The sequence below is a fragment of the Alosa pseudoharengus genome, unplaced genomic scaffold (genome assembly GCF_046254945.1).
Source record: "Alosa pseudoharengus isolate Yale_2024_CS ecotype anadromous, Long Island Sound unplaced genomic scaffold, YU_APseudo_1.1 YU_APseudo_1.1_scf_12, whole genome shotgun sequence".
In the NCBI taxonomy this organism is placed as follows: Eukaryota; Metazoa; Chordata; class Actinopteri; order Clupeiformes; family Clupeidae; genus Alosa; species Alosa pseudoharengus.
The window spans coordinates 31,556,200-31,566,984 of NW_027468587.1; the positions used below are offsets into that span (position 1 = coordinate 31,556,200).

A 10,785-nucleotide genomic window follows, 5' to 3' on the forward strand; every position below is an offset into this window, starting at 1 on the left:
CACCGAGGTGGGGGAGGCCACCATCGGAGGTTCCAGCCAGCTGTTGCTACTCAAGGTTCTGTTGTAACAGTGTTTGACACCTCATCAAACACATGAGCTAAATTAATTCTCTGTGAGAAAAAACGATGTCTTATTTGTTTTTTTTTTTTTGTAAAAGTAAAGGTTCCGTGTATAATGTACAAACACACATTTTATCTATAGAGAGGCCTCCCACCTATTTGGATTAATTCCACCAAAAACAATTAATAGGAAAAGGCCATTCAAATTTTGCAAACCACAAGCCTTAATATCACAACCTTTATTGTTTATCATACAATAAAAGGCTTTGGTCAACCATAGGCATCATGGATTCTGTCTGGAAGTGTGAGTGTGGGATGCCAGGCGTTGGAGTCAAAGAGACTGCTTGTGTCTGTGTCTTATTGGGCCTGATAACGTGTCATTAGGTATGCGTTCACTGTGGCAGGAAGTCAATGGCCGTGTCTGACAAGCGACTGTGTGGTGTGACTTCTGTGGCTGACTCATTGCTTTGATGTATACGCACACACACACACACACACACACACACACGTGCGACATCACAAGATTAGGAGGTGACAAAACCGTCTTTGCAGTCTCATATTCTCAGCCACAGAGAGAGAAAGAGAGTGCAAATGTGGTTAGACGCAAAATGTCTGAATATTCATTACTGTGTCAAAGGTTTCTGCAACTACGGAAATATGCCACTGTAGATGCTTAAGTTAGTCGTTCTCATGAGGATGTTTACTGACTGATTTTCATTTGATTGAGCACAATCCTGAAAATAAATAACAACATTCTACACTGGAGGAAGCTTCCACAGATTCCCAGATTCCACTTCCTTTATATATAAAAGGACTTTGCCTTTAATCAGATAGGACAGTGGAAAATCACAGGAAGTGACTGGGAGAGAGAGATGTGTGGGATCGGGAAATGATTCAGACGCTGGCCCCTGTGGGCACTTGGACCACTCGATGGTGTTTTAAGCCCCCAACGTCGTATTCCAGGCAGTGCTGCTACTGTCCACCTAAAGGCACCTAATCCTGGTTATGGTTATGGTCATGGTCATGGGATTTGGCAGACGCTTTTGTCCAAAGCGACATACAAATACAAAAACAATATAATATTTAAAATTTAACAGGGAACAGATCCTATCCTAATCCTAACCTTAACCCTAACCCTAAACTTAACCCATGCCTAACCCTAGCGCCTTTCAGGCAGCGCTGCCTTGAAGACAAACATTGGGGTCTTAAAACACCAAGAAATCACCACGGGTCAGATTCAAACGCTGGCCCCTGTGGGCACTTGGACCTGAGTATGGTATGGATGCTGTGGCCACAGCTCCCCACAGATTCCACTTCCTGTTTTTATGATAAATAGACCTGTGTTTCCTACAATGATTTACACCGCTAATGCACTTTAATCTGCAGATTCAACCAGTTAACGTTGCTCTGTAATAACGCACTGGAGCTACAGGCGCTCTAACAAGACAGCTAGGATCCATTTTTATTCTTACGCCTGTGAGGTGTTTTATTTTTAGTGACTATTCCTCCCCACCCCACCCCACCCTCTCTCTGTCTAATCATCCTCTCTACCTCTCTCTCTCTCTCCCTCTTTCTGTCTCTATCTCTGGCTATCTCCCCTCTTCTCTCCTTCCACAGGCCTGATTGTGTACCTGGGCATGATGGTGGGTGCCTTCGTGTGGGGGGGTCTGGCGGACAGGATCGGCCGGCGGCAGACTCTCCTCATCTCGCTCTCCATCAACAGCGTCTTTGCCTTCTTCTCCTCCTTCGTGCAAGGCTACAGCTCCTTCCTCTTCTGCCGCCTCCTCTCTGGCGTCGGGTACCAAACGCTGACTTCCTGTCTCTCTCACTCACTCACTAACTCACTCATCTATTCATTCACTTATTCACTCACACACTCACTTGTTCATTATTCATTTGTTCACTCACTCGCTCATGGTTTCATTCACTAATTATGTCTTTCACTCGTTCACTCACTCACTCACACACTCACTCACTCAGTCATTCCCTCACTGATAGCCCCTGACAGTGGTGTTACCATTGTGAGAGGGATTTTAATGAGATTCAATTAGAGAGAAGAGAGTTAATTATATTCTGTGGCATTCACTCTCATTATCTCTCTATTCATCTCTCTTGCTCTCGCTCTCAGTCACATGAGCACTGATATGTTATCCTTTTTTCTCTTTTTTCCCTCCCCTCATTGTCTCTCTCACTCTCTCTCTCTCTATTTCTTTCTCTCTCTCTCTCTCTCTCTCTCTTTCTCTCTCTCTCTCTCTCTCTCTCTCTCTGCTCAGCATTGGGGGTTCCATCCCCATCGTGTTCTCCTACTACTCAGAGTTCCTTGCCCAGGAGAAGCGTGGCGAGCACCTGAGCTGGCTCTGCATGTTCTGGATGATTGGGGGCATCTATGCTGCGGCCATGGCCTGGGCCATTATCCCCCACTATGGTATACAAGACCTCTCTTTCTCTCACACCCTCTCTCTCATTCTCTCTCTCTCTGTCATTCTCTCTCTCTTTCACACTCTCTCATTCTCTCGCTCTCTTTCTCTTTAAATCTCTCTCTTTCTCTTTGTCTATGCAATCTGCACAACCTCTGCTCAGTTGCACTACAGTAATTGAATGTACGCCACTTGCATTTCAGAGATAGTAGTGGCATTTACAGTAGTGGCACATTGATGAGGAGTGACATTATTTTGTATATTAGGTAAGGCCCTATGGTATGATTTATGTATGGTCGAGTGGTTATTGACTGTAATTAAGCTCTGCGATTCTCTATGCTGGAGAAGAGGCTCTGACAAATAGGCTTGCCATCAGGGGAAACCGCCTCGGTTAAATAACATTTTGTCAGTAATAAACATACTGTAACTGTATTATGTTTTAATAAAAGCCATGTTCTCTATTTCTCCATGATCTGCTCTCTCTGTCTGTCTCTCTCTGTCTCTCTCCAGGCTGGAGTTTCCAGATGGGCTCGGCGTACCAGTTCCACAGCTGGCGCGTGTTCGTGCTGGTGTGTGCCTTCCCCGCTGTGGCGGCCATAGCAGCCCTCAACATCATGCCCGAGAGCCCTCGCTTCTACCTGGAGGTAAGCACAGCTCACTGGTGCATAGAGGACGACGGCCAGAGACCAGAGTAGCCTACCTATATCAGGAAGAGAGAAGACAGTATTCATTTTTCATTTATTTAATGTGGCACCTTTCCAGACACTTAGGAACTTTTTACAACCAATTTAAACTGCAGTGATGAAATATTAAAAACAAGCTCATGAAGGATTAATGAGGGGGATAGATTCATTATTTAAGCTGTGGTATGAATGAAAAGCGCACCACTTAAAATCAATATGCTACCCATGTCCAAATCCAAGGTCCATTTCACTTGCGAGATTCACACTCTGCTGTACTTTCGTAGTGTTGTAATATCGATGTTCTGTTATGGAATGAGAACACACCTACTTGGGTAGTCCGTCCACAGACTACTTACAGGTGCTCAGATTATCAACAAACTATCTGCTAACACTCAGGTAACTTCAGGTTAAAGTTGGATTTGGTTAAGGTGATGTTCAACAACAGTTTTACATACTGAAGTTGAATCTGAACAGATTGTATTTATCCAAATAAAGTGCAGCCTGCATCCAGGCCACCGAATATTCAGAAAACTTGCAGTATACTTGTCAACTTGTCAATTTACCTAGATTTTCCACTAACCCTGAAAATATCTGTTGTTCAAAAAGCTTATATTTGCTTTATGACGGTAATCCACAGAGAAAGAGAAATAACATTATTGCTGAAGTCCCTATGAGTCCTCCTTCCAAATATGGCATGTTTGTTTGTTTGTTTACAGAATGGGAAGCACGACGAGGGCTGGATGATCCTGAAGCAGGTCCACGACACCAACATGAGGGCCAAGGGCTACCCAGAGAGGGTCTTCTCTGTGAGTGCCCACTGAATACACAGCATTATATCACACTTACACGTTATTGGAGTGCATTGTTTATTTATATACTCTAACGGAGCGCAGATATACTGTATCACAGTTGCATTTGTTAGTGCTTCCTCTGAAGCAAGCCAAGGTCAACCACTTCAGATAAAGCTCTCCAGGATTCCAGCATAATACAGACATCCAGGTCACATAATGATGAGTGGCATGGAAACGCCTCGAAACTCTGCAGTGAGCCTCCATTTTGAAATCTTCTAGGTCACTACCATAAAAACAGTGAAGCAGATGAACGAGCTGGTGGACATGGGAGACTCCATGGCCTGGCACCAGAAATGGAGGACGAAGCTGTCCAACCTCTTCCACCAGGTACTGTCAGAGTCGACACTTCATCCCCCATTTCAATTTGAAAGTCATTTATCGTTATGCTTATAATTTTATCCAGGTTATGGTTTTATCCAAAGCGACTTACGGTGTATGATACACCTCATCTTTGTTTTAATGTCTTTGCATTTATGTTTTTTTAAGAGAATAAAGCTAAAGTAAAAGCGTATAAAATAACCCAAGAGGAACCTTTTTGTCTCACACACTCACATATTAGTCTGTTTTTCTCTACAGGTGTGGAGCAACTTCCTGACCATCTTCAATCCTGAGTTCCGCCGCACCACCTACATGATGATGGCTGTGTGGTTCTCCATGTCATTCAGGTGTGTGTGAGCGTCAGCGTCAGGCCTGGCTCTGCTGATGCCTGCTGCGCGGCTCAATATTAACAGCACTATTACTCAGCCTGCCTCTCACAATGCCTTTGAATAAATTATTGATCACCGGGAATATCTGAGTGCTTGTGGCATCGTTTCTCCTTTGCCTTCAAGCGATGCCAGACTCGCGGCTCAGTGCTCATTGCTACTAGCAGTTATTGTACGCACTAGTCTGGCCAGGTTCCCTTTGTCTGTGATATTGTTTTATTAAGTATTCATAAGCTACAATTGGTCTTTTGTTTTCACTATTTGTGCTAATCCTTGCTAATTATGGTTCTGTTAGTCAGCAATGTGATAGTTGTGTTTTCACTAGAGGTGACAGATTTTGGTGAAGTGCCTGCTGTTTTGTTAAGAGGGGTTTGAAAGGATAATCATCAATGCCAATATGGTAGCATAGCGCACATATAGACTTGTAGTGTATCATGCTAGTTCCTAATTATGCTCTGTGCATTGCTGTAAAAGAGCTTAATGGTCAGTCAATTTTCCTGAATAAATAACAGATTGGTTGCTTTATTGGTTGGTCCTGCTCATGTAAAAATACAGCAAACCACTGTACACGAGTTTGAAATAAAACTACTATCCCTGTTGTTCTCTAATTCCAGCTACTATGGTTTGACTGTGTGGTTCCCTGACATGATCAAGTACCTTCAGAAACAGGAGTACTCCTCCCGCACCAAAGTCTTCATCAAGGAGAAGGTGGAGCACGTCACTTTCAATTTCACCCTGGAGAACCAGGTCCACCGCAACGGCGAGTTCTTCAACAACAAGTACGTGTTTTTGTTTATGTTAGCTGATTGTTGTCATGGTTTCTGTGTTGTTTGTTTTAAAGATTGTCAACAGTTTTTTTTAAATAAAAGTTTTGATAATATATAGCTACATTTTGGATAAGATATCAGTTTGCTAGTGTTGGTGTATACCCATGTAATATATGCAGCATATGCTTATATCTAGTCTGTGATTTTGAGGTGTTTTCAAATACGAATATCAGTCTGGTTTATAATCACTCCATTTCTCTCCTGTGTTAAAGGTTCTTAAACCTCAAGATGAAGTCCATGGTGTTTGAGGATTCCCTGTTTGAGGAGTGCTACTTTGAAGACATCACCTCCAGCAACACCTTGTTCAAGAACTGTACCTTTATCTCCACCCTGTTCTACAATACAGGTTAGAACCAGTGTGAACATACCACACATCTGCTTCTACAATACAGGTTAGAACCAGTGCGAACATACCACACATCTGCTTCTACAATACAGGTTGGAACTAGTGAGAACATACCACACATCTGCTTCTACAATACAGGTTAGAACTAGTGAGAACATACCACACATCTGCTTCTACAATACAGGTTAGAACTAGTGAGAACATACCACACATCTGCTTCTACAATACAGGTTAGAACTAGTGAGAACATACCACACATCTGCTTCTACAATACAGGTTAGAACTAGTGAGAACATACCACACATCAGCTTCTACAATACAGGTTAGACCCAGTTAGATCATACCACACATCTGCTTCTACATGACAGGTTAGACCCAGTTAGATCATACCACACATCTTTTTCTACAACAAAGTTAGAACCAGTTAGAACATACCACATGTCTGATACCACATGACAGGTTAGAACCAGTTAGAACATACCATGCACCTGCCTCTACATGACAGGTTACAATATAGAAAGCCCTTCAGCTGCCAACTCAAGTGCTTTTGTGTGTCTCCTCCTAGCAAAGTACACAAAATTTAGTCTATCTGTTAGTCGAATTCTTTGCTGGAGATGACATACAAATGCTACGAAATTGTCTGGTGTGTTTTTCCCCCCTCTCTTCGTCATGTCAAAATGGCTTCAATTTGCCGCACTTGAATGTGCCTGAAATGTTTCAGGTATCCTAGCAACACGGCTCTGATGAGGCTGCACAGCTTTATCTGGTTCTTACAGGCCCCGGCTAATTGTTCATCAAAAAAGTGTCAATACCCGCGCTCTGATGGGCTCCACAGACTCAAACTAAACTCAATTAGACTCGGGATTTTTTTGCACAGATAACATGCGGCCATCAGTATGAATGCCACAGCCACAATCACCTTATTTATTAACACATTTAATCTCGAGTGCATGTAATATTAGTCACTCTGGTGCTTATTTCTGTAGCTTTTTCTCTTCTTTATTAAGAATGTGAATTATGAAATGTAATGTCTATGTATTGAACCTGGATTCTCTTGTGAAAGCCTATCTGAAAGATTAATTTGAACATTCTAAATAATGGACCCTCTTTCTCCATTTCAGATCTCTTCAAGTACCGCCTGATCAACAGCAAACTCATCAACAGTACTTTCCTACATAATAAAGAAGGCTGCTTGCTGGACTTTAGTGACGAGAACAACGCGTACATGATATACTTCGTCAGCTTCCTGGGCACCCTAGCCGTGCTGCCGGGGAACATAGTGTCGGCTCTGCTCATGGATAAGATCGGACGCCTGAGGATGCTGGGTAACGGAGCATGCTCCTTTCCTTCCTCTAGTCTTGGCTCTGGTGGCCTCGCTAATAACCCTATTCAATTTGGCACCACACTGAACGGAAATGTACTCCTGCTACAGGGCAGAAAATAACATTACATTATTCTCCCTCTAATATGGGTATGGCTACAGTTACATTATATCAAATCATCCTGTTTCAGATGGGCGTATAATGTTACATGTTGATATCAGTTAAACAAATGCTCAGCGGTAAGTGGTGTTGTACTGTGGTCCTCTGGTGTGAGGCTTACTCGTAAGACTGGCTAAGTTGTTAGCGGCTGAGCGTCGGGTCTCCAGGGCCTCCTCCTCCTCCTAAATGCTGCCCTCCTGCCTCCCCTTTGCAGCGGGCTCCAGCGTGATCTCCTGTGTCAGCTGTTTCTTCCTGTCCTTTGGAAACAGCGAGTCGGCCATGATCGCGCTGCTCTGTCTGTTCGGCGGCATCAGCATCGCCTCCTGGAACGCCCTGGACGTGCTCACGGTGGAGCTCTACCCGTCGGACAAAAGGTACGGTTCTCGTCACGTGTTCTTGTCACGAGGCTGTGTGATCTCATTGATGCTGGATAAAAGCCCTTCCTGATAGCTTTCAAGACCATAATTAGATGCTATGTGAGGCTCGGTGAACAGGTAATTTTGTGTCAACTGTAAATTATTCACTATACTGTTACTCATCAAGGGACAAACGCATCATCTTTGAAAAAACAAATACATATAAATCTATTTATTATGTGTAAATGTGACATGTACATATGGGTGGCCAAATGTCTTAATGTTAAATAAAATAAGCATTATGTCATATCCACTTTGGAATATTGATGCAGTTGAATCAATAAAACAAATAATTTATAAAACAAGCAGGTACTGTAAGCATGCTGTTATAAAGCATACAGCAGTGTCTTTCAGACCCCGAATTCAGGGAGCAGTAAATCTATGAATGTTTAGAAGGTCGTTCTTGGGCTTGGATGCATATGCTGCATTGCTGTTGTTGGCGAGGGCTCACTACAGTATTTCTCAGGGGTTATATGAGCAATTTCTTCTCAAAATGTCTGAAAGCATGATTGGTCAGATCATGGAGCCCACGAATATCACTGCAGCCCTAACCTTGGTGGCTGCCAGCAATGTTTCATTGTGTATCCTTTAGCACCCCTGTGTGGTCAAACAATTCTCTCTTGTCAGGACTAGGTCTTCGAGGGACCACGGTGTGATGGTCTGACCTTGTGTGAAGATTATCAGTTATTTGGCTGCACTGATATCAACTTAAAAATGTACACAGATTTGCATGGGCTCTCATAAAAATGCTGATGCACTCCCAAGTCTCTCCTTTCACATATGATTCTCAGCGGTATGAGACCTTTGTGTGTGTGTGTGTGTGTGTGTCATAGCTCTTTGATGTTTTCCTGTGGGTGCATATTTATGTTGAGCTTGTTCATAAATCCTATAGTAAACCTGGTCCCTTTTCTGTCCACTTCACAGGACCACGGCTTTTGGGTTCTTGAACGCGCTGTGCAAACTGGCCGCTGTTCTAGGTATAAGTATCTTCCAGTCGTTCGTGGGCATCACCAAAGCGGTGCCCATCCTTTTCGCCTCCGGTGCCCTCGCCGCTGGCAGCTTCTTGGCACTCAAGCTGCCTGAAACGCGGGGCATGGTGCTGCAGTAGTGAGGCCTCCCTGCCTACAGGTGGCAGCGTAGAGTAGGGAGAGCCACACTGTGAAGACCACCCTCCCCCACCCAACCCCAGCCTAGTGATCTCACTTGCAGACTTGGCCATGGAGGTTTCATGATAGATATTACTCTCAACAACTGTCTGTTAACGTATTTGCTTTTTTCAATTGTTGTAAATGTGTTGTTTGTTGGGATACACAACAAAAATTTGACACTTGGGTAATTAAATGTATGTTTTTAATGAGAGAAAAAAAAGCCCCCATGTGTATGAGTATGGGATGATGAGCCTTTTCTCCAAGATGGTGATATGAGATTGTAGGCCTAATACTTCAAGCCATGCAATTATCTATCCTTGCAGGAAAATAACCTCCAGCTTTCCTTTACAGGGTAATTCAGTTCATTTCCTGGCCCACTCTACCCTATGAGTATAGTCAGATAGTCCATCTCATTTTGTCATTTTTAAATGTGGCACAATCACAGGGACTTCAGGGTCCAGGTTTTCGGGGAAAAACCAGGATATGAATCCCTTAAAGTAATGGTTGTGTATGTATGTGCACAGAAAAAAACAAACTGCCATCTCTAGACAGACATTCCAGTTTTTTTTTGTAGTTTGAATGTGGTGATCGATTCGCGGTCCGTTTGATTTTTTCCCTTTAATCCTTCTTCAAAATGGTGTGCTATCTCAAACCAAGTAGGGAGGCGGTGGAGTCAGGCAATTGGTTTTCCTGAATGGACAGTGTTGATATAGTGTGGTGGTGGTTAATATTGTGTACCTCTGGCCAGTTTAAAACAGTTTTTTTAAAGATAGCAGCTGTTTGTGTGTAAGTTGTGTGTACATGTGAGATGGATCAGTTGTCTGAAAAATGGTTTTGTTAAGCACTTCTCATGTTCAAAGCACAGCTGTTTTGAAATAGGCAAAACCTCTGGCTATACCATAGTTGTATCCGAACTGTCTGACCAATGCTCATCTGTGCACAGTAGTTTTATGTCGTAACAGTATGCGGTAAGTGACTTTTTTGACACATGGAAGTAACAGAAGGATCCCGTTAGACACACGTTTTACTGCATCTGAATATGCTTTCAACCTAGGGTTATTTAGAGAGTGTTATGCATGTAACCAAGTGTGGAAATGCATTGAAATATGCTTGAAGATAGTATCCATGTGACATACCAGAGAGAAAAGACATTGCTGTATACCTAATATATGTGGAATTTGATGTGGCTCAGTCAGGCCACAAAAGACAAAACAGGAAAAAAGAGATAATTTGCGCAATGTTCGTTATTTAATCTCCAGATCCCTCATCAGAGGCCCTTGGCTGGTGTCCATTTTGTAGTTTGTCCAGCCGTGGAAATCACTTACTCTAATGTTTTACGTCATATTGAGCACTCCTTGAATGTGCACAATTGTTTTTTGTTTTGTTTTTGAACGCTTCACCCATGTGGTAAAGTGTCTGTCTTTAATGTTCTCCTGGACTACGCATTATTTAAGAAATACCCACATCTTATCATCCATCTGCACAAAACACTTCCACTAGGTTCACATACAACATCGAAAAAAAACTGAGGAAGTCTAAACTAAGCACAAGATGGTTTGACTAAGACTATAAAAAACCTATAGGTTTATTTTAACGATGCTGTAAATTATGTATTGAATATAAATATGAAAAAATGCAGTTTAGTCCATAATCAAGTCTGTATGTTTGAAAGATTTACTTGCTAATATATACAATAACATTCACAAGAAAAAAATGACTTTCTGTTTCGGATATAAAAAAAAATCTACCAGTATAACATGTATTAGATAGAATCCATTTGATGTACATATGTGTATTGATTTGTCAAGATATATTTGCTTTTATTTTAAATGATGTTTAAATTCAGAGGATAA

General features: G+C 42.4%; 1 protein-coding gene across 1 annotated transcript in view; it reads left to right on the plus strand.

Annotated features, from left to right (window-relative positions):
* Window positions 1–8,892, plus strand: part of sv2a (synaptic vesicle glycoprotein 2A) — a 14,582-nt gene extending 5,690 nt beyond the window's left edge. Inside the window, exons 2-12 of the mRNA XM_076279515.1 lie at window positions 1,677–1,857; window positions 2,333–2,484; window positions 2,987–3,120; window positions 3,876–3,965; window positions 4,230–4,337; window positions 4,587–4,675; window positions 5,329–5,493; window positions 5,754–5,887; window positions 7,009–7,212; window positions 7,583–7,742; window positions 8,709–8,892. Of these exons, the coding sequence (XP_076135630.1) occupies window positions 1,677–1,857; window positions 2,333–2,484; window positions 2,987–3,120; window positions 3,876–3,965; window positions 4,230–4,337; window positions 4,587–4,675; window positions 5,329–5,493; window positions 5,754–5,887; window positions 7,009–7,212; window positions 7,583–7,742; window positions 8,709–8,892 (1,601 nt within the window). The remainder of the gene's footprint in view (window positions 1–1,676; window positions 1,858–2,332; window positions 2,485–2,986; window positions 3,121–3,875; window positions 3,966–4,229; window positions 4,338–4,586; window positions 4,676–5,328; window positions 5,494–5,753; window positions 5,888–7,008; window positions 7,213–7,582; window positions 7,743–8,708) is intronic.
* The last annotated feature ends 1,893 nt before the right edge of the window (window positions 8,893–10,785 follow it).